Here is a 24,768-nt window from a genome sequence, read left to right as displayed (position 1 = left end):
CAATGAACTTAAATTAGGCAAAGTATTAGAATTTTATCAACCAGGAAATGCCGGGGCGATTTCTGCATAGTGCGTGTTAAATACACAGTATTTTTCCATTCTCACACCAGACGGTTTTTATTTGTGCTCCGTTTCAGACATAAAGACATCCTTAATATGGTTTGTTAATGTTATGTGTTTATAGCAAGTTTGATACCAGCAGTAGATAACTGGGGGAAAAAATTATTAATAAGTATTATTATTATTACCACTTCAAATTCGGACGCATTTTCTCATAGAAAGTAATATAATCCAATATTTTTTGAAGAATAAATTATAGGAGAGTCGTAAAAAGAATACAAAATTAGGGTACCTGGATTCACAAAAGTGAAACCAAGCGTCACAAAATTACCTAGATCAAAGCAAAACATTACTGTCAAGAGGGTGAGAAAGTTCTGTATTAATTTGAGCTCCAAAAAGACATCCTAAATGAGTAATTAAGATCACATTAATTGTCTTACTTTGTAACTATGTATGAAGTTGAATGAGGTCATGAATTTACTGGTATATTATGTGAAATCAAAATACCACCACAAAGGAAGGGAAGTTTATGCCCAACTATTGCTGTGGTTTACTTAAGCAATAAGGCCCGAGGAGGTGTGGTATATGTTCTTACGCATGACACAACGCGGGGGCCTGGACACAGCCCTTAGCTGTGGTATATTGGCCATATATCACAAACCCACGAGGTGCCTTATTGCTATTATGAACTGGTTGCCAATGTAATTAGAGCAGTAAAACGAAATGTTTTGTCATACCCGTCGTAAATGGTGTGATATACCACAGCTGTCAGCCAATCAGCATTCAGGGCTCGAACCACCCTGTTTATAATTTATTTTAAATGGAGTGAGCTTTTACAGTTGAACTGATTTGCCCTATCTTTGAAGGATTTTACTGCATTTTCTTGAGACCGAGAGAATGTCACTGAGCTATGTAAATGAACAAGAGGGCCTTTTAGTTTCTTGTTGTTCTTTATTTAGTCTTGTATTAAACGACCATGCGATGGAAAGATTTATACTCCTATATTTGGTTACCTGTACTTTTTGTATTTTTTCTAATAACCTTTTTTGTAATGGTTGAAGACTCTCTATTCTGGCACAGATGGTAATAAAGACTGAACTGTTCTCTGTGTTGTTTCTTCATAACTCTGAACCGACTCATAGAATCATTGCAACCAGAGAGCAGTCACCCTTTAATTGGGCTGAGAAGTGTTGTGTACCCCTGGGGGACTAAATTGACAAGTAATGTGTAATGGGATCGTGCTTCATTATTGTTTGCAAACAGAGACATACTTTATGGTGATGAACTTCAGTTCTTATCTCCATAGACGTTCTAATAAGTCCCTGGGATGCTATGTTGTCTTTCCACAAGTGTCCCGCCCTGGATGACCTTTGTCAGTAGCATCTAATTAAGGCTAATGGGACGGAGCTCCCCTTTCCATTGCCATGTTTGCCGACTCCCAGCCAAGACTGGAGAATGTGAAATGCCAGATGGTCCCCCAAGCCTTGGTAAAGACATGTTAATTGTCCCAATAGGTAGTCTGGCCTTCGACTCTCACAAGGATCTGTGGAAAAACATATGCAACTGCTTTTCAACAACAATCAGCCTCTAAAGTTTTCAGTCTGGTGTAACATTGCCAAGTGAACGGAAGAAGCAGAGGAGCTCAGACAAGGAAGTGTTGGCACACACCATATAGCTGTCTAAAAGTAAAACCACTTCCTGAGACACCTGTATTGATTCAGCTGCCCTTCATACCATGCTTTATGTGTTGGTTTACTGGGTTTGATTACAGAAATTTGAGCTGAAGAGCACAATGTTCAGCCAATCAAATCATTTATTTTGGCCTCAATGGCCATGATGGCACAAGCCCAGGCACATAACAGCCTACCTATGACCCTCCTGTGGGTCCTGAAGTGGGGCCCACTACACCTTCAATGCTAAACCGTGTGTGGCCTTGTATATTCACAGGGTGTTAAGTGCATCATGGTTGAGTTTGTTAATTTTGGATGAAAAAGAAATCAAGTGATAAATCATAGATGAGTGGACAGAATATATACCAAATTTTGGTATACCAAACATGCATGTTGCAATTAAGCACTCGGTAAACAATGCCAGCAATGTATGGAAAGACAGTTCAACAAAACAATAGCTGTTGTACATAGCTGAATATTGTGTAACCTTTTTAAAAACAGTGTATGGTCTACAGTATCAAAATGCCTTTAAGTTAGTAAACAGACTTGCACAGTGTTATTTGGAGTCTAAAGCACTGATGATATACAACTTTGGTGATTTTATTACAGCAGTTCATATTTGAGTCACCACCCTTTAGCAACTAACACATTAATAGTGATGTTTCCCCATTCAGGAACCACAAGAAACTGGTCAAATAAATTTAACAAAATGTTCAACATATGTAAATTGTGATTTTGATGAACTTTGGTGATAACAGGGATAACACCTGTTTAAACCATAGTGTTAAAGTGGCATTTGCAGTCAACTTAAACCCACTTCGACTTCTTCAGAGGTCAGTAAATACATAATGTACATCTAATGTACTCATAGGCTGTGAGCCAGAAATCTGAGTGAGAGAGGCATAGGCTCTCCACAGATCCAACTGTGGAGATTGAATATGTACAGTGTATTTGTTTAGGCTATGTCAATAAGCATGAATATATTAACATTTGTTTGGGCGTGGGCTTTGTAGCCTTCCCTTGATTATGCACAAGCTGTGAATGATCTATTCTAATGTGCTCATTGGGGATACGATTATTTTCAAGGGGATGCTGATGTGAAATTGAATGTGAGAATGACAAATATTAAATCACACCATACCCATTTATGAACTCCCAAGCAGCAGAAAAAAAAACAATTAAAGGAATGTATTTAGCTAGAAAATATCAAAGAATCTGTCTTGGGCAATCGATGACAGCCAAAGTAACTGGGAAAAAGGTGTTATATTAGATTATGAGTCAAACATCACTTAAAAAATATCATGTGAACATGTTTTTTTTTCTTCAACACCCTCATGTGGCAAAGCTGCATGTGTGAGCAATATGGCCCGTGTTAAGGGAATGACCCTCCTTGTCAGAAGCTAGTCCCAGGACTCAAATTATACTATATAAACTCATGCCAGAGATGAAGACTCACATATTATGTCAGGTTGATCTTCAGATTAGAGGACATATAGAAAGGTGAGTAGATGGTACATTACTGTACCTAACCAAGTCATTATTATAGCAAGATTTAGAAATAGCAGTAGTATGATGAACTCATGGGTGATGAGGTAAATATCTGAACTTTGAGGATGTAAATGACAAAGCTCTATCTGATTTACCTTATATTTCAGCCCAAATATTGCTAATCTACTGCATTACAGGTTGCAACTATTGAGCGATGAATTTCTCAGTCGATGGCAACGTCACACACATCTCTCTCAAGGTCAGAGACACGTTTGTCACGGCGTTGACAAAGAACATTATTGTGGTGGCGCTGTGCATCTCCATTAACTACATCAATGGCACATTTGTCCACACCTTCTTCAAATACGAGACCTTCAATGTCAACCCTCGCTACATCCTCTTCATTCACCTGGTGATCAATGACATGATCCAATTGACCATTGCTGTCTTCCTGCATGTCATAAGCTACATCCTGTTCACAATCAATGTGTCTTTTTGCTGCTTTCTTTTGATGATCGCCATTTTTACCACTTTGAATACTCCTGTGAACCTGGCTACCATGGCCTTAGAGCGCTATATAGCTGTATGTATACCGCTGCGCCATTCTCAGATATGTACAGCGCGCAGGACCTACATTCTCATTGGAATCATTTGGATCATGGGCGCCATTCCAATTTTACCTGACCTTTTCATTCTCTTGGCCACAGAACCACTTCAGTTCTTCCACTCCAACATATTCTGTAGTCGAGACTCACTTTTCCGCAACCCGTACCTGATAGAGAAGAAAAACATTTCCCACGCTGTGTATCTGACTGTTGTTTGGTTCACTCTTTTCTATACGTATTTCAGGATCATGTTCACTGCCAAGGCGGCTAATGCGGATGCCAAGAAGGCTCGCAACACCATCTTGCTTCATGCTGTACAGTTGTTAATGTGCATGTTCACCTACATAGGCCCTTTGATTGACAGCCTGTTGCTATATATATTTTCCACACATGCGCTGGAGATCCGGTTTACTAGCTATGTAATTGTTCATATTTTGCCCAGATTTATTAGTCCAATAGTTTATGGGCTTAGAGATCAGACCTTTTGTAAGTATCTGAAGAGGTACTTGATGTGTAGGGTGAATAAGCATTTATCCTCAAAATGTGTCCCTTTCAAACACCACCAGCCAAGTGAAAAGGTCTTTATAGATCACATAGCAGGATAATTCTTCTCCATGTTTATATACTCTATATTTTCAGTGGTTTATTTTGAAAGGTGTGTAACTAAATTATTTTTCTCATGATATATATAGAGAAAGGGTTTTATTGTTCTTCACCAAATAATTATGGCAGCAACTTGAATTGTAATGAAAATGTAGAAGAAAAAACAGTGTAATTCAATATCTATCTATCCACTGAGTGTAAAAAAAACATTAAGGACACCTGCTCTTTCCATGAGAGACTGACCAGGTGAATCTAGGTGAAAGCTATGATCCCTTATTGATGTTACTTGTTAAATCCCCTTCATTGTAGATAAAGGGGAGGAGACAGTTTAAAGAAGGATTTTTAAGCCTTGAGACAATTGAGACATGGATTGTCTGTGTGCCATTCAGAGGGTGAATGGGCAAGACAAAAGATTTAAGTACTTTTGAACGGGGTATGGTAATTAGTGCCAGGCACACCGGTTTGTGTCAAGAACTGCAATGCTGTTAGGTTTTTAATGCTTAACAGTTTCCTGTGTGTATTAAGAATGGTCCACCACCCAAATGACATCCAGCCAACTTGACAACTGTGGGAAGCATTGGAGTCAACATTGGCAGGCATCCCTGTGGATTGCTTTTGACACCTTATAGAGTCCATGCCCTGACGAATTGAGACTGTTCTGAGGGCAAAAGGGGGGGTGCAACTCAATATTAGGAAGGTGTCCTTAATGTTTTGTACATTCAGTATGTATGCATGTATACACACCAGTGCCTTCAGAAAGTTCACACCCCTTGACTTTTTCTTCCACATTTTGTTGTGTTAGTCTGAATTTAAAATGGCTTAAAAAAAATTGATTGTGTCACTGATCTACACACAATACCCCATCATGTCAGAGTCGATTTTCTTTTTACAAATTAATAAAAAATGTAAAGCTGAAATGTATTGAGTCAATAAGTATTCTTATGTTACGGCAAGCCTAAATAAGTTCAGGAGTAAAAAATGTCTTAACAAGTCACATAAAAAGCATAGACATGGAATAATAATGTTAAATAGGATTGTTGAATGACTACTCCATCTTTGTACCAATCACATCTGTAAGGTCCCACAGTCAAGCAGTGAATTTCAAGCACAGGTTCAACCACAAAGACCAGAGAGCTTTTCCAATGCCTCGCCAAGGGCACCTATTGGTAGATGGGCAAAAATTCTACTAAGCTAAAATATGGAATTGTTTTAAGATGGTCATACCATGGATCATTTAGCAATTTGATTTGGAATTTTAGGACCCCTTTAGGTGTACAAAAATATGTAAAAGTTATTTGATAAAATATTTTATTTGGCCTTTACTACTACAGCCCATAGAAATGTATTGAAAAACACATTCATACATTTACAAAAAAATTAATCATAAGGTTTTAAAATGCATGTCCTATGTCTAGGAGATACAAGAAAGCTCAGGAAAATATATATTTTTGTTGGCACAAAACTACCTCCATACGTCCATTCATTTGTATGGTTTAAATTCAGTCCCGTGACACTGTTTGGTGTCGTAGACCAACCATTATCATGTTTGTGAGAGTCTCCCCTTTCCAAAGTGGGGTCATATTAGTTTCAAGCCCAAATGATTTGAACGCTACAGACGTTCTCGTGAGAAGGCTGATTTTCGGGATGTCTTATGGTCTGACAAATACCACTGTAGCTCGGAGACCTTCCAACACAGATGCGGACAGTCATAAATTGACAGATTTTTGATGGGGATTGTTTTATGTTACTTAAATCCTGTTATTAATGGCTGTGATAGGAGAAAGCTGAGGATGGATTAACAATATTAGTTATTACACAATACTAACCTAATTGACAGAGTGAAAAGGAAGCCTGTACAGAATAAAAATATTCAAAACATGCACCCTATAGAACACATTACTGCGTATCACTCTCCATATTTTCAAGCTTAGTGGTGGCTGCATTATGTTATGGGTAGGGCTGTTACTATGACTGTATTACCACCACACCAGCAGTCACGAGTCATGATGGCAGTCAACTTCCGCGTGAACGTTTAGTCATGGTATACATAGGCTTCTCCAAGCGCTGATGCAGCGAATGGTCATTAGTACCCTACCAAACTTGCTAACTGCCTGGTACTCAGCACTCCATTGTCCCTCTAATCACTCTGATATCACTGCAAATGTATCGGAAATCTAAATCAAACACTTCATGTGAGAGCCCATGAGCTCATGTTGCGCAACATTTCTATAGGCTATGCAATTGGGGGCTCCCGAGTGGCGCAGTGGTCTAAGGCACTGCATCTCAGTGCTAGAGGCATCACTACAGACCTGGTTCGATTGCAGGCTGTATCACAACCGGCCGTGATTGGGAGTCCCATAGGGCGGCGCACAATTGGCCCAGCGTCATCTGGGTTAGGGCTTGGCCAGGGTAGGCCATCATTGTAAAAAATAATTTGTTCTTAACTGCCTTGACAAGTTAAATAAAGCTTAGATAAAAAATAAAAGATTGTGTAAGAAAACAGAGTGATGGCATCCATTAAAAAGAGGATCCCATCAGCTTTCTATAGGCTTGGCCTATTATATTTATTTCTCAACTTTCCTAATATTAAGCACAATGCATATCTTTACAACAGGAGGGCAATGCAAATTAGGTAAAGGAATATCTTCCTCCATTCGCTATTTAAGTGCATAGATGACATTTTTTTCCCCTGCCTGGAGACAGGTGCATGATAATGGTCCATTTTAAATCCAAACAAATTTCACACATACAGTGCATTCGGAAAGTATTCAGACCACTTCACTCTTTCCACATGTTACAGCCTTATTCTAAAAATATTAAATAAATAAAAAATCTCATCAATCTACACACAATACCCAATAATGCCAAAGCGAAAACAGGTTTTTAGAATTTTGGTGAATTTAGTACAAATAAAAAACAGAAATACCTTATTTACGTAAGTATTCAGACCCTGTGCTCTGAGACTCGAAATTGAGCTCAGGTGAATCATGTTTACATTGATCATCCTTGAGATGTTTCTACACCCTGATTGGAGTCCACCTGTGGTAAATTCAACTGATTGGACATGATTTGGAAAGGCACACACACCTTTCTATACGGTCCCACAGTTTACAGAGCATGTCAGAGCAAAAACAAAGCCATGAAACAAGATTCTCTGGTCTGATGAAAACAAGATTGAAATCTTTGCCCTGAATACCAAGTGTCATGTCTGGAGGAAACCTGCCACCATGTCTACAGTGAAACATGGTGGTGGCAGCATCATGCTGTGGGAATGTTTTTCAGTGGCAGGGACTGGGAGACTAGTCAGGATTCAGGGAAAGATGAACGGAGAAAAGTACAGCGATCCTTGATGATAACCTGCTCCAGAGCACTCAGGACCTCAGACTCGGGAGAAGGTTCACCTTCCAACAGGACAACAACCCTAAGCACACAGCCAAGACAACGCAGGAGTGGCTCTGAATGTCCTTGAGTGGCCCAGCCAGAGCCCGGACATGAACCTGTTCTAACATCTCTGGAGAACCCTGAAAAGAGCCGCGCAGCGAAGCTCTCCATTCAACCTGACAGAGCTTGAGAGGATCTGCAGAGAAGAATGGGAGAAACTCCCCAAATACAGTTGTGCCAAGGTTGTAGTGTCATACCCAAGATTTGTGGCTGTAATCGCTGCCAAAGGTGCTTCAACAAAGTACTGAGTAAAGGGTCTGAATACTTCTGTAAATGTGATCAGTTCTCTTTTTAATACATTTGCAAAAATTGTAAAAAAAAAAAACGTTTTTTTGCTTTGTCATTATGGGGTATTGTGTGTAGATAAAATATATATATATATATTTAATCAATTTTAGAATAAGGCTGTAACGTAATTTTGGGGGGGAACAGTAAGGCTGTCTGAATACTTTCCGAATGCACTGTATATTATTTACTATATGTAAAGACAAGATTAAATAAAAAAGTCTGATGGTGACAATATTAGCCTATGACTTGTGAATGATGTATTTGCCGCCGGGAAATTCAAGTCATTATCAAGTGCTTTTCAAATTGTGACTCGTTTCAGGAAACTAGATATATGTCACAAGTCACGACTTCACAGGAGAGGCATTTGAACATTTATTTTTATTTATCAAAACACCATTTTTGGCAGAAATGCCTTTTGGAACATGTGAACTTTCATGTGCCTCCATAACAAACTTGTATGCCATCTGTAAACAAGAATAAAGTCGTTAAATTATTAGCCCAGTTGGTTTAGCCACAGAAAAAGTCAGGAACCTTCCCGCTAGCCATGATTGGCTGAGATAATGAATGGGCTGGACATTCCGAGAGATGAGTTTCGGATTGGTCTGCTGTGTAGCATCTGTCTATAAAATGGAGCTGCTCGTTATGTGTAGATAACTGCAGAAGAAAGGATTTTTTTGAAAGATATAATGTTAGCCATGGAGAACTGCAAATTCGTTGCTACTGCTCTCAACCAGAGTGATTTTGACACAGTGGGCCAAGCAAGCTAAACAATAAAAACGGAACGACACAGGACGTCTTATTTAATGAAAGGGGTTGCAGTCTGCCGTGAAGCGTTCATCCATGTACAGTGCCTTGCAAAAATATTCATCCCCCCTTGGGATTTTTTCTATTTACACAGCAAGTCAACTATTTGATTGATGAAGGCATGTCATCCAACAAATGCAGCAGCGCAGTCATCAACTACATGCACCATTTCTTCACCAACTATGGAGTTGGGGAAACATGTGGACCTGAATTGTGATAATTGTAGTGGCCAAAACAAGAACAAGTTTGTGCTCTGGTATTGTACCTGGCGGACCATGCACAAGCTCCACCACAGTCTGGACCTTCACATCCTGATCACAGGCCACACCAAGTTTGCCCCCGACTGGTGCTTCAGCCTCATCAAGCAGCGCTTCAGAAAGACGAGAGTGAACACTTTGTCTGAGATTGCTGGTGTTGTGAAGGTCAGCACTGTGAAAGGGGTCAGCATCCCACAGCTAGGTGGACTGGAGTATGGTACCGTGCTGGTGGAAAGCTATTGCTGGCACCACCGGACTCTATACTTCAGACCGCTGCCACAGATCAAGCAGTACCAGCACTTCAGGTGAATATAATTTATTGCATTGTATGGGGTTATTCTTATTATCTAAACTTGGGAGGTGAATTGATGTTATGCAAGGTTGTAATGTCTTCAACTATTGTTATTTCCAATGCTCTGGAGCCTGGTGTTGTTGTCACCAAGGAGCGTTCAGACTTAGTCGGGACCAGGTTTCAGCTGCTGAGCAATGCTGACATCCTTCCTCCCATAGATGGTCTGCCTGTACAAGCACAACCTGGACTGGACACAGCTAGACAAAGGTATATTTTTGAAAAGACCAGGGAGCTTCGCGAAGGAGGCTATGGACATCACATGCCCTGCACCAAAGTCAAGGGCAGGACAGAAACAGGCTCTGCGAATATACAGTACCAGTCAAAAGTTTGTCTGGTACTGTTTAAGCATGGATTAGCATTCCAGGTGAAGCTGGTTGAGAGAATGCTAAGAGTATCCAAAGCTGTCATCAAGGCAAAGGCTGGCTACTTTGAAGAATCTCAAATATAAAATGTACTTTGATTTGTTTAACACTTTTTTGGTTACTACATGATTCCATGTGTTATTTCATAGTTTTGATGTCTTCACTATTATTCTACAATGTATAAAATAGTGAAAAGAAAAACCCTTGAATGAGTTGGTGTGTCCAAACTTTTGACTGGTACTGTAGATTATCTTGTTCATGCGTGGTTTGGATGGAGCAGATCACTCTCTCCTAACAAACGCACCATACGTTGTTGCTACAATTTTACTCATTTTTTATCCTGCTGCTCAGCCACATTACCTCTGATTGTATGCATATACCAACAGTTGAAGTCGGAAGTTTACATACACCTTAGCCAAATACATTTAAACTCAGTTTTTCACAATCCCTCACATTTAATCCTAGTAAAAATTCCCTCTTTTAGGTCAGTTAGGATCACCACTTTATTTTAAGAATGTGAAATGTCAGAATAATAGTAGAGAATTATTTATTTCAGCTTTTATTTCTTTCATCACATTCCCAGTGGGTCAGAAGTTTATATACACTCAATTAATATTTGGCAGCATTGCCTTTAAATTGTTTAATTTGGGTCAAACGTTTTGGGTAGCCTTCCACAAGCTTCCCACAATAAGTTGGGTGAATTTTGGCCCATTCCTCCTGACAGAGGATATTTGGCTAAGGTGTATGTAAGCTTCCGACTTCAGCTGTGTGCATGTATATATATACACATATACACACACATACATACATGAGTGTGCCTTCCGACTTCAGCTGTGTGCATGTATATATATACATATACACACACATACATACATGTGTGTGCCTTCCGACTTCAGCTGTGTGCATGTATATATATACATATACACACACATACATGTGTGTTCCTTTCCAAATCATGTCCAATCAAGTTGTAGAAACATCTCAAGGATGATCAATGGAAACAGGATGCACCTGAGCTCAATTTCAAGTCTCGTAGAAAAGGGTCTGAATACTTATGTAAATAAGGTTTATGTATTTTTTATATTTTATTCATTTTCAGACATTTCTAAGAACCAGTTTTTTCGCTTTGTCATTATGGGGTATTGTGTGTAGATTGAGGATTAAAAAAAATATATATTTTATAATTGTCACGTCCTGGCCAGTATAAGGTTAATTGATTTTTTTATAGTTTGGTCAGGACGTGGCAGAGGGTATTTGTTTTATGTGGTTCGGGGTGGTGTGTTTGTGTAATGGGTGTTTGATTTAGTATTTCCGGGTTTTTGGTTGATGGTCTATGTGTTTGTATTCTATGGTTAGTCTAGTGTGTGTGTTTCTATGTTTGGTTAATTGGGGTTGGGACTCTCAGTTGAAGGCAGGTGTTGTCTATCTGCCTTTGATTGAGAGTCCCATATATTAGGGTGTGTTTGTGTGTGTGATTTGTGGGTGATTGTTCTGTGTTGAGCCTATGCTTTGCAGACTGTTTGTTAGTTGTTCGTTTTTCGGTTTTGTTATTTTGTATGTTCATTTTGAGAGTAATTAAAAATCAAGATGAGCATTCACGTACCTGCTGCGTTTTGGTCCTCATTCACCGACAACAACCGTGACAATAATAAGGCTGTAACGTAACAAAATGTGGAAAAAGGGAAGGGGTCTGAATGCTTTCCGAATGCACTGTATATATTTATTTACTTACCAGCCCACCCCAAGAATATATGGCCTGGCCCTTCTGGCATTCACCCATGTCTTTTCCATCTTGTGTAAGTAATTTAAAAAAATATATTATTATTATTGAATATCCGAAACATACGAAAACACACCAGTCATCCAACAGACTCCCATTCAGAGCGGCACACACAGAAGCGTCCAGGGCCAATGCCCTGCTCAAGGGCACTTTGACAGAACTCCCACCAGGCCAAAAAATGTGAACTCGAACCCTCCAAGACCCCCCCCCCCCCCCCCCAAGAAGTAAAAAAAAATTAACAATTAATTCCATTCCCCACACCCAAGAACCAATGCACCAAGAAAATTAACTAAAGAGAAAGACAGCAAACAAATGCAAAAACAACAAAAGGACATCAAGGACAACTGAAATCATAACAGCAATGCCAACTGTATATGTTTGAGTGCATGTCTGGCACTATTACATGTGTATGCATGTATTTGAATGAGTGTGTGTATATGCATGTGTACAAACACCTGCACGGCCTCAGGCAAACAGGCATTAGCTGTAAAAACACTGCCCCTCAGTGTCATTCAAATGTACTTTTTATTATGTTTTATTTTGACTTTATTTTCTACCTTTATCTTTGACCATCATTCTATCTCCCGCACAGCAACTCCCCACTCCCACTTGTCTCCAATTCCACATCCCAACTCTCACTTTCCCACCAGCCCATCCCACCTATCTCTGCTGGCCAACCTCTTCGGATTTCTACTCAACATGTCTTTCAACTATGCTGTGATGTTTAACTTACCATTTCTATCTAATCGAATAGAATCCACAGATTGTGAGTTAAAGATAAATACTTTTACTTAGAGTGTTAGTAATTGACTGACCTGGTCTCTCCAGATCTCCTGACAGTACTATTTCTTGGGTCCATTTTAGATCAACGCTATGCATTTTCAGCTATTCCTGAACCTGAGACCAGAAACAGGCTACCTGAGGGCAATACCAAGATAAATGGTCTATTGATTCTGTATCCTCACAACAAAATCTGCAGAGCTTCGATGATTTTATGCCCCAAATATTCAACATTTTGTTGGTGGCAAGAATTCTATATAATAATTTTAGCTGAAAAGCACAGTCTTGAATTTTACGTTGTTTTATATATCAACTCATACACCCTGTACCATGGAATCAGTACAACAAAAATCTCTTCCCAACTATTTTGCAATCTGTATGGCACAGTTATCAACATCCTGGTCCTCAAATGAAACTGGTATATTTTCCTATTTATGCTATTTTTATTCCTCTGACAGTTTTGATCCTTTATATTGGGCAGACAGACCAGTTCCCTACCTCCTCCCGCTGCCTCCATTTTTGGGGTAATGCTGTAATCAATTGGTTGTATTCTTGGATTGAGCAGACCTTCCCTTACAATTCTGAGAACTCCATGAAGGACATAACTCTACCATTCCAATTTACAATATAATTTAAGAACAAAATACCCTTTTCAAACATCTTTCCCATAAATACAGGTCTTTTATGAACCAGCACATTTGAGTTCAGCCATAATATTTGTTCTATCTTTTCAGGGGGATGAAATTGAAATTGTAGCCAGCTCTGTAATGCTTGTTTGAAAAGGAGAGATACTTTGAAAAAAAGTATAATTTTCAATTAATCGAAAATGAGACATGGCAATCTGCACAAAGGCAAAAAAGCAATTTTTAAATGATGGATGAGCTTTTCTTAGTAATCTACTTGAGAACCATTTAGGGTTCAAGTAAAACTTTTGAATAAGTGAAGCTTTTAGAGGTTTTGTGCTTTTATATTTAATAATCTCAACCCACCCTATTCATTATATGGATAGGCATGCTTTATTTTGTCTGTAGCGTCTCAGATAAAGCAAAATATTTTTTGCTCATATGATTTGAAAAACGAATCATCATGAGTAGGAAGCGCCATAAGCAAGTGAGTAAACTTAGATATGACTAAGAAGTTAATCAGTGCAATTTTTCCATAAATAGACAGGTATTTACCTCTCCACCTCTTACCTCTCCAATTTCTATTGAAATTCATTGTGGAGAGCTTACTTATATCTTTTGTGATACAAATACCGAGTATGTCTACTTCACCATCATCCCATTTTATAGGTAAACTGCAGGGTAATGTAAAAGTTGTCTTTTTTAAAGATCCAATAAGAAATATTGTTCACTTATCATAATTAGGTTTTAGTCCAGAGAGTACAGAAAAGTTATCTAGATCTTCAATGAGACATTGCAGGGATCTAGCTTGCGGACTTAATATAAAACTTGAGTCATCGGCATACATGGACACCTTTGTTTTTAAGCCTTGGATTTCTAATCCTCTAATGGATCTGATTTTTAATAGCTAGCATTTCGATGGCCATAACGAATATATATGGTGACAGCGGACACCTTTGTTTAACTCCTCTTGACAATTCAAAACTCTGAGAAGTAGCCGTTATTATTTTACACCTGGGGTTGCTATACATTATTTTTACCCATTTTTTATGAGATTCACCAAAATGGAAAAAATCTAGCCATTTATAAATAAAATCCAGCCTTACTTTATCAAATGCCTTTTCAAAATCCGCTATAAATACCAGGCCTGACTTCTTAGATGTTTCATGATGTTCTATTATTTCTAGTAGTTTTCGTATATTATCTCCAATGTTTCGTCCATGTAAATAACCTGTCTGATCAGGATGAACAATTCCTGGTAAAACCCTTTTAATTCTGAGTGCTCTGCATTTCACTAGTATTTTTGCATCACAACATTCAAGTGTAAGGGGCCTCCAGTTTTTTTTAGATAGTCTCAATCTTGTTATTTGCATTATGGGTCTTGTTTTAATAATAGAGAAATCAGACCTTCCTGCTGAGTACCTGACAGACTACCATTTCTATAGGAGTAGTTAATACAATCTAACAATGGTGCTTTTAGTATATCAAAAAAGTATTGATATACTTCTATGCCATCAAGCCCTGGGGTTTTTCCAGACTGAAAGGATTTAAGAGCCTCAAAGTTATTCCTCTAATTTGGCCTTCGCACTGATCTTTCTGTACATTTGTTAATTTTACATTATTTATATTATTTGGAAAGAATTCCTTACTGTAATCTTCATTCAGTGGGAGAGGATGAGATGGAAAAGAGAACATCTGCCTAAAATATTTAGCTTCCTCTTTTAAAATATAATTCAGAGAATCATAGATGACTCTGTCTTCAGTAACACGTTTCTGCAAATTCTTTTTGTTCCTGTACTGGAGATTCAGGAAGAATTTAGCATTTTTCTCCATATTCCATCCAGTTTGCTTAATTTTTAAAAATAGATTACATTAGATCGTTCTTGAATAAGTTCCTCAAGTTCTTTTTGTTTTTCCTCTAAATTATTTTGTATCTCTGTAGTATCATTTTTATTGCTATTTATTCATGCATTTCCCCTGTTAGTCTTGTCTCTTTAGCCAGAAACTGCTTTTTTATTATTGATGAATATTGAATGACCTCTGAAGGTACATTTAAAGGTATCCCAAACAATAAGGGGATTTGCTGAACCTATACAATTTTTGTTGAAGTCTTTTCTTAGTTAAAAATAAGTTGTCCTCCAGTAAACTTTGATTTAAATTTCCAATATCCCGGTCCACGTGGAAATTCTATAAGACTTATGTGAAGGCCAATTAGATGATCCGATCGCATTCTTTCTCCTATTAAAACTTGTTTAACCTTTGATACAAGAGAGAAAGAGACAAAGTAGCCAAGCCGACTAGCTTGATTAAGTCTCCTCCATGTATATCTCACTAGGTCGGGTTTTTTTAGTCTCCAAATATCCGCTATTTCTAATGTGTCCATAAAATTTGTGATTTCCTTAAGGGCACGATTGTCTGTAAGTTCAATAAATTGTTATAAATATTTTCGAAGAAGTATGGATCATCCTGATTTGGACCATATAGATTAATGATCCAAATCTGTTTTTCGTCCACTTTCATATTCAAAAAGATCCACCTTCCTTTCGAATCATTCCTGACTATTTGCACATTCAGATCGACATTTTTGTTAATTAATATCACACCCTTTGAGTTCCTTTGTCCATGACAGAAAATGATTTCACCACCCCATTCCTTTTTCCACGCAACTATCAACGATACTACTGTAAGGTCATATGGAAGCGTTGCTTCTGCTTTTAAACTTGGCGGGATAACTATTATCAAGTCACAATCTTAAAGTTAAAAACAGACTATCTGCAAAGAAAATCGTATTGAACTTGCGGTAGCACCGTAACGCTGGCTAGCGTGTTAGCTCGTTTTGGGCCCCCACACCAAGGCTAGTTAGCGTTGCTAGCTAACAACTTAGAATAATGACCAAACTCACGCCTGGATGTGTCAATTGTCAACAACTGACCCAGAAAATTGCTGAATTGGAGGGTAGAGTGTCTACTCTTCATCAGATTAAAGAAGTTGAACAGCTGATTGACTCTTTGCTTGAGTCCGCCAAAAATGTGGTGAACGAAGCCACTTGCCCATGGCTAGTCACCGCGGGCTCGGAGGAGCCTGCGGCTGTGAGATGTGCTTTGGTCCCGCTGGAAGAGCCTTGGCCATTACCGGGAGCTGTGCTCGAGCACCCGGTCTGCTCCACTCCCTCTGCTCCACCTCAGGAGCCATGGATTACTGTACGGAAACCAAAAAACCTTGGCAGGAAAACGCCAAGGCAAAGTGATGCCTTGGAACTGGGAAACAGATACCGGGTATTGGAAGAGTTGGAGATTTCTGCCGCTGGCCCCAAAGGAACAAACAATTTTGCCCGGAAGCAAGTGGACCCCTGCCATCTAAACAATTTACAACGAAACAGCTCTATAACTAGCCCCAAACAACCTTCTAGGAGGAAGATAACTCAAGTGAGACGCAACTTTAAAAAATGTTTACCAAGCAGCAATCCCAGTGTCCTTATTGTGGGCTCATCTATGATCCAAAATGTTTCTATTAGGAAAGCAGAGACCATCTGTTACCTGGGTGCCCGAGTCCAGGACATTGACTGTATGATCCCGCTACTCATTAGTAAACACCCGACTGCTTCAGCTATCACTGTCCATGTAGGGTCAAATGATATTAAACTACAGGAATCTGAGCAACTTAAAAAGGACTTTAAATCACTGATTCATACTGTACTTAAATCAGGTAAACAATTATTAACATTATTTCAGGTCCATTCCCGTCTCCACGCTCTACGGATAATAATTTCAGTTGTATACGCCAGCTACACATCTGGCTTAAAGGTTATTGTTGTTCAATAAGCATACAATATGTGGACAATTTTACAGCTTTTCTACATTGACCAAATGTATTTCTCCGGGATGGATTACATCTGAATAGATATGGTACAAACATTCTCTCCTCAAACCTGGCTCTCACTATAGCCTCATACAGGGCATATAAGAATTGACAGTATATAGCCATGGGGGTTGATACTCGGAATTGGTCGATTCCCCATCAGGCTATACTTGCTGCTCCCCCCATAGCTTTAAATAGCTCTACAGGTGCTGCTAACATGGCTGAAACTTTTGATGGACTTTATGTTATTGTTACACTACTGTCAAGGTACCGTGTTGCCACTTCCTCGCACAGGCAGAGGGGTATTGTTAGAAGTAATCTTATCTCCATCCAACTCAGGCCTGTCAGTAGTTACACAAGGAAGCGTCGCTCATCTAGTATTACCTTGAATGCTCCATCTGACATGAGCTCTCGAAATAGTGGCCTAGGAATTATTCATTTGAATGCTAGAAGCTTGATCCAAAAGCTAGATTTGATTGAAATACTGGTCGCACAATCACATGCTGACATAATGATTATATCTGAATCCTGGCTCTGTGTCTCTGTTCCAGACTCAGATGTTCTGTTAGCTGGGTATAATGTCTACAGAGCAGACAGAGAGGGTAGAGGTATTACCATTTATGTTAAATGCAACCTAGATGTCACTGTATCCATTTCAACTTCTGTTCCGAAACAGTATGAATGCTTAGTTCTAAATGTGGTCCTTGGTCATAATGCACTATTAACGCTAGCGGGAGTTTATCGCCCACCCTCAGCTCCGGTATCTGCTCTAAGCAAATTGTTTGAGTTAATGTCTAATTATGTAAACTCTGAATTATTAATTATCGGACATCTCAATCTGGACTGGCTGATGCCAGCATCGTTTAAATTAAAAGATATTTGTAACGAACTAAATCTTACTCAACTAATAACTATACCTACCCGTCCTAATCCAAAAGACCCCCAAAAGTCTACAGACCTTATCTTAACAAATACACCTCACAAATATATAGCTAGTGGGTTATTTGCTAATGACATCAGTGACCACTGCCCTATTGCATGTATCAGAGATACTAGCCTAAAAAAACCCTGACCCCTGTATAATTCTAAAGAGAAACTATAAACACTTCTCAGAGCAAGCCTTTATCCATGACCTTTATTATTCCAAGCTTTTATCCGTAAACTGCATAATGGACCCAGTTTTAGCATTCTCTTACTTTTCATCAATTTTTACCTTCATGGCTGATAAACACGCCCTGTTAAAGCGACTTAGGGTAAAAAAAATCTAACCAATCCATGGTTCTCCTGTGATTTGAAAATCCTTTTTCTGCAAAAGAATCAAGCATGGGCCTTGGCGAGGGAAACTGGTGAAACAGCTGATTGGCTGCTTTTTAGGCAATTGAGAAATAAATGGACTGGAGAAATAAAAAAGGCAAAATCTAGGTATTTTCTTGATGCTATGACAGAGTCTGCTGGTGATCCCGCTAAATTCTGGAAAACTGCCAACTCACTTAAACGAGGAAACTCCTTGACTTCCCTGCCGAAGCAAATTACATCGGAATCTGGGATCATCAGTAACCGAACTGAAATTTTTGATGTTTTTAATAAGCATTTTATTTCTGCTGGTTTTCTTTTTGAAAAAAAAAAATGGCCAACATGATCCTGACCGGTCTATTGTTTCAGTCCCTCGGCCTTCAGCTGATGTGGAAAACAGTAAGCCGGTTTTTAATTTTCAAAAAGTCACAGAAGATGAGGTCTTATCTGCTATAGATTCTAAGAAATCATTAGGCGCTGACAATCTGGATCCATATTTACTCAAGTGTGCGGCACCTATTATTGCTGGTGTAGTGACGCATATTTTTAATCAAACATTTGTCGTAGGAAAGATTCCTAAATCTTGGAAAACAGCTTTTGTTTTACCACTCCTCAAGGGTGGTGATGGTAGTGAATTGGATAATTATCGGCCCATCTCTAAGCTCTCCTGTTTGGCTAAAATTCTAGAGTCACTGGTGAATAGGCAACTACAATCTTTTTTATACGTTAACAATTCTCTTTCTAGTAATCAATCTGGCTTTAGACCTAAACACAGTACTATTACGGCCACTGTACATGATGTAAATTATATTACTAATGCCCTAGATAATAGAAAGTACTGTGCCGCCTTGTTCATAGATTTATCTAAAGCTTTTGACACTGTAGACCATGTGATACTTTTGGGTAAGCTGTCGTCAATAGGACTGGGATTGGATGCCTGTCATTGGTTTCATGACTATCTAAAGGATAGAAGTCAGGCTGTTAGAGTCAACGGCATCTAGTCAAAGCAATTGGAGTTGGTTAAAGGGGTCCCACAAGGTTCTATACTTGGTCCATTACTGTTCACTCTCTACATAAACAATATCGGTGATGAGATAAGAAAGTGTCAAATTCATTTATATGCTGATGACACTGTCATGTACTCTATCGCTTCAACGGCTGACCAAGCATTATCACTATTGGAGACAGATTTTAAGATATTACAAGGGTCTTTTATACAGCTGAAACTTGTTTTAAATGTAAAGAAAACACATTTTATGATTTTTTAATAGGTTCAAAAAGTTGGGTGAAAATACACTTGCACTTACGAGCTTAGATGGTTCTCGAATTAATCAGGTCTCTGCATATAAATACTTAGGGATATGGTTGGATGATAAACTGTCTTTTAAAATGCATATTGACGAACTTTGTAAACGGCTAAAAATCAACCTAGGCTTCCTCTATAGAAACAAGACATGCTTGTCCTCTACAAATTGTGCAAGCTACTTTTATGTCTGTTATAGATTATGGGGATATTATCTACATGCATGCTACGGCATCCACACTTAAATCGCTGGATGCTACTTATCATTGTGCACTTAGGTTTATTACGGGTGCTAGCTACAGAACTCACCACTGTGTTTTATATCAAAATGTGGGTTGGACTTCGCTGTCCGTGAGACGAGAACAACATGCTCTCATGTTTGTCTATAAAGCACTGAATAAAGTACCTTCTTATTTATCATCACTCATCAATATTAGAATTATGATTCCTAAAACCAAGTCTCAAGCATGGATTACACTTGAGGCCAATGCGATTTCCACAGAGTTGGGTATGGCTGCCTTTTCCTGTTACACTCCTTGCCGATGGAATAGCCTGCAGACTAAACTTAAACTTGAGACTCTTGTCCCCCTTGCTCATTTTAAATATTTATTGGAGCATTTTTATTTGTGTATTGCTTGTAACTGTTTCGGGAAATGCAAGTTCTTGTGCTGTTAGAATAATAACGTATGTGTAAATTAAATCTGTTGCTGTATTTTTTTGTGTTATCTGTGATCGTTTTGTTTGTCTTGTTTAGTTTCTTAATCATTGTACCTAAACTGTATGTGTAAACATGTATATGCAGGGCCCAGCTGTAAAAGAGACCTTGGTCTCAGTCTGTGTTCCTTGTTGAAATAAAGGCATAATAATAATAATAATAATAATAATAATAATCAAAGGATGTAGAGTGAGTTTCCTGTAAACAGTATATGGTATATTCCTGTTCTTTTAGCCACGTAAAGACTGATCATCTTTTTTTAATAATCTGCTGAACTGTTACAATTATAACTGGCTATACTTATTTCACCCCTTACCATAACTAGATACTATTCTCGGTCTAAATTGACCCTAATTAGTGCTTGTACAGTTACTGCCATCAGAGATATGACAGTCAAAATTAGAGCTTTCAATTGTCTGATCATTAGAATTCAAGAAATAGGTTGTAGCAATATTTATTTTATTCCCTTGCCTGTTTGCCTGTGAGCCAATGCCACAGATGTTAGAAAATTGAGACAAGATACTATGTGTGTAGTAAATCAGAGTAGGTTGATGTGTATGAGATTGGATGTGATTTAGTGTGTGTACGATGTCTGTGTAAGAGCCTTAATATTTATGATAATTGGAATTCATATCATCGTCATAGTTGCATCATAATTACCTTTAACATAATTGAAAAACACATCCCAGCATTTCCATAGCAATTGATGTTTCACATGATCATGAAATCAAATCAAACGTATTTATATAGCCCTTCTTAGATCAGCTGATATCTCAATATGCTGTACAGAAACCCAGCCTAAAACCCCAAACAGCGAGCAATGCAGGTGTAGAAGCACGATGGCTAGGAAAAACTCCCTAGAAAGGCCAAAACCTAGGAAGAAATCTAGAGAGGAACCAGGCGATGAGGGGTGGCCAGTCCTCTTCTGGCTGTGCCGGGTGGAGATTATAACAGAACATGGCCAAGATGTACAAATGTTCATAAATGACCAGCAGGGTCAAATAATAATAATCACAGTAGTTGTCGAGGGTGCAACAGGTCAGCACCTCAGGAGTAAATGTCAGTTGGCTTTTCATAGCCAATCATTGAGAGTATCTCTACCTCTCCGGCTGTCTCTAGAGAGTTGAAAACAGCAGGTCTGGGACAGGTAGCACGTCCGGTGAACAGGTCAGGGTTCCATAGCCGCCGGCAGAACAGTTGAAACTGGAGCAGCAGCACGGCCAGGTGGACTGGGGACAGCAAGGAGTCATCATGCCAGGTAGTCCTGAGGCATGGTCCTAGGGCTCAGGTCCTCCGAGAGAGAGAAAGAACGGAGAGAAAGAGAGAGCATACTTAAATTCACAGGACACCAGATAAGACAGGAGAAATACTCCAGATATAACCGACTGACCCTAGCCCCCTGACACAAACTACTGCAGCATAAATACTGGAGGCTGAGACAGGAGGGGTCAGGAGAGACTGTGGCCCCATCCGATGATACCCCTGAACAGGGCCAAACAGGCAGGATATAACCCCACCCAATTTGCCAAAGCACACCCCCCACACCACTAGAGGGATATCTTCAACCACCAAATTACCATCCTGAGACAAGGCCGAGTATAGCCCACAAAGATCTCCGCCGCGGCACAACCCAAGGGGGGGCACCAACCCAGACAGGAAGACCACATCAGTGACTCTGCCCACTCAAGTGACGCACCCCTCCTAGGGATCCCAATGGAGAGAGGGGAACTGGCCAGGCAGAGACAGCAAGGGTGGTTCGTTGCTCCAGTGCCTTTCCGTTCACCTTCACACTCCTGTGCCAGACTACACTCAATCATAGGACCTACTGAAGAGATGAGTCTTCAATAAAGACTTAAAGGTTGAGACCGAGTCTGCGTCTCTCAGACCATTCCATAAAAATGGAGCTCTATAGGAAAAAGCCCTGCCTCCAGCTGTTTGCTTAGAAATTCTAGGGACAATTAGGAGGCTTGCGTCTTGTGACCATAGCGTATGTGTAGGTATGTACGGCAGGACCAAATCGGAAAGATAGGTAGGAGCAAGCCCATGTAATGCTTTGTAGGTTAGCAGTAAAACCTTGAAAATCAGCCCTTGCATAAACGGGAAGCCAGTGTAGGGAGGCTAGCACTGGAGTAATATGATCACATTTTTGGGTTCTAGTCAGGATTCTAGCAGCCATATTTAGCACTAACTGAAGTTTATTTAGTGCTTTATCCGGGTAGCCGGAAAGTAGAGCACTGCAGTAGTCTAACCTAGAAGTAACAAAAGCATGGATTCATTTTTCTGCATCATTTTTGGACAGAACATTTCTGATTTTTGCAATGTTACGTAGATGGAAAAAAGCTGTCCTTGAAGCAGTCTTGATATGTTCGTCAAAAGAGAGATCAGGGTCCAGAGTAACGCCGAGGTCCTTCTCAAATAAAACTGTGACGACTGTACAACCATCAAGATTACTTGTCAGATTCAACAGAAGATCTCTTTGTTTCTTGGGACCTAGAACAAGCATCTGTTTTGTCCGAGATTAAAAGTACAAAGTTTGCAGCCATCCACTTCCTTATGTCTGGGGCTTCACCATGTTTCATTGAAATGTACATCTGTGCGTCATCCGCATAGCAGTGAAAATTAACATTATGTTTTCGAATGACATCCCCAAGAGGTAAAATATATAGTGAAAACAATAGTGGTCCTAAAACGGAACCTTGAGGAACACCAAAATGTACAGTTGATTTGTCAGAGGACAAACCATCCACAGGGACAAACTGATATCTTTCCGATAGATAAGATCTAAACCAGGCCAGAACTTGTCCGTGTAGACCAATTTGGGTTTCCAATCTCTACAAAAGAATGTGGTGATTGATGGTATCAAAAGCAGCACTAAGGTCTAGGAGCACGAGGACAGATGCAGAGCCTCGATCTGATGCCATTAACTTCTTATGGGCACGTCGGACGGTAGCGTCCCACCTGGCCAACATCCGGTGAAATTGCAGAGCGCCAAATTCAAAAATACCAAATTCAAATATTTAACATTCTTGAAAATATATGTGTTATACAAAGCAAACCATGCGATTATCTGAGGACAGCACCCCGCATACAAACACATGAAAATCATATTTCAACCAGGCAGGTGCGCCACAAAAGTCAGAAATAGCTATATAATTAAGGCCTTACCTTTGAAGATCTTCTTCTGTTGGCACTCCAAAATGTCCCAGAAACATCACAAATGGTCCTTTTGTTCCATAATGTCCTTCTTTATGTCCCAAAAATGTCCATTTATTTGGCGCATTTGATTCAGAAATACACCGGTTTCAACCCACCCAACATCCCTACAAAGTATCTAATAAGTTACCTGTAATCTTGGTCCCAAACATTTCAAACAATGTTCCTAATCCAACCTCAGGTACATTAAAATGTAAATAATCAATAAAAATTTAAGATGGAATAAACTGTTTCTAATACCAGATAAAAACAACGTGAAGCACGCTCCAGTTCACGCACATCAAAACAGTAGAGTCCACCTGGAGTGACACTTACAATGAATATGACTACTTTTTCATTTCTCAAAAGAAAAATGTCAAACAATTTCTAAAGACTGTTGACATCTAGTGGAAGCCATAGGAACTGCAACCTGGTTCCTAATAATAAGGGTATCCTATAGAAAACAAATTGAAAAATCCTATGACCTCAATTTTTTTCCCCCTGGATGGTTTGTCCTCGGGGTTTCACCTGCCATATCAGTTCTATTATAATCACAGACATTATTTTAACAGTTTTAGAAACTTTGGTGTTTTCTATCCAAATCTACCAATTATATGCATATCCTAGCTTCTGGGCCTGAGTAACAGGCATTTTACTTTGGGCACACTTTTCATCCGGAGGTGAAAATACTGCCCCCTACCCAAGAGGTTAAAAGGTAATTTACCACCTTCACAAGTGCAGTCTCAGTGCTATGATGGGGTCTAAAACAACAGCTTTTTAAAAAATTGTTGAGAGGAATGGGAGATTCGTTATAGGCCATAGTTTTTTTTATATTTTCTGGGTCAAGGTTTGGCTTTTTCAAGAGAGGCTTTATTACTGCCACTTTTAGTGAGTTTGGTACACATCCGGTGGATAGAGAGCCGTTTATTATGTTCAACATAGGAGGGCCAAGCACAGAAAGCAGCTCTTTCAGTAGTTTAGTTGGAATAGGGTCCAGTGTGCAGCTTGAAGGTTGAGAGGCCATGATTATTTTCATCATTGTGTCAAGAGATATAGTACTAAAACACTTTAGTGTCTCCCTTGATCCTAGATCCTGGCAGAGTTGTGCAGACTCAGGACAACTGAGCTTTGGAGGAATACGCAGATTTATAGAGTCCGTAATTTGCTTTCTAATGATCATGATCTTTTCCTCAAAGAAGTTAATGAATTTATTACTGCTAAACTGAAAGCCATCCTCTCTTGGGGAATGCTGCTTTTTAGTTAGCTTTGCGACAGTATAAAAAATTCATTTTGG

General features: G+C 39.2%; 1 protein-coding gene across 1 annotated transcript; it reads left to right on the top strand.

Moving 5' to 3' along the window:
* The first annotated feature begins 3,432 nt into the window (after window positions 1-3,432).
* On the top strand, window positions 3,433-4,428 carry LOC106565052 (odorant receptor 131-2-like). Its single transcript, XM_014131676.2, has one exon. It carries the CDS (start codon window positions 3,433-3,435, stop codon window positions 4,426-4,428), a length of 996 nt encoding a protein of 331 aa, XP_013987151.1.
* The last annotated feature ends 20,340 nt before the right edge of the window (window positions 4,429-24,768 follow it).

This window comes from Salmo salar, chromosome 12, assembly GCF_965601325.2.
Source record: "Salmo salar chromosome 12, fSalSal1, whole genome shotgun sequence".
Taxonomy (NCBI): domain Eukaryota; kingdom Metazoa; phylum Chordata; class Actinopteri; order Salmoniformes; family Salmonidae; genus Salmo; species Salmo salar.
Note: the sequence above shows the minus strand (reverse complement) of the source record. Positions and strands in the feature narration are given on the sequence as shown.

Excerpts from the sequence above, each read along its gene's own strand:
- LOC106565052 (XM_014131676.2), top strand. The coding sequence starts at position 3,433 with ATGAATTTCTCAGTCGATGGCAACGTCACACACATCTCTCTCAAGGTC.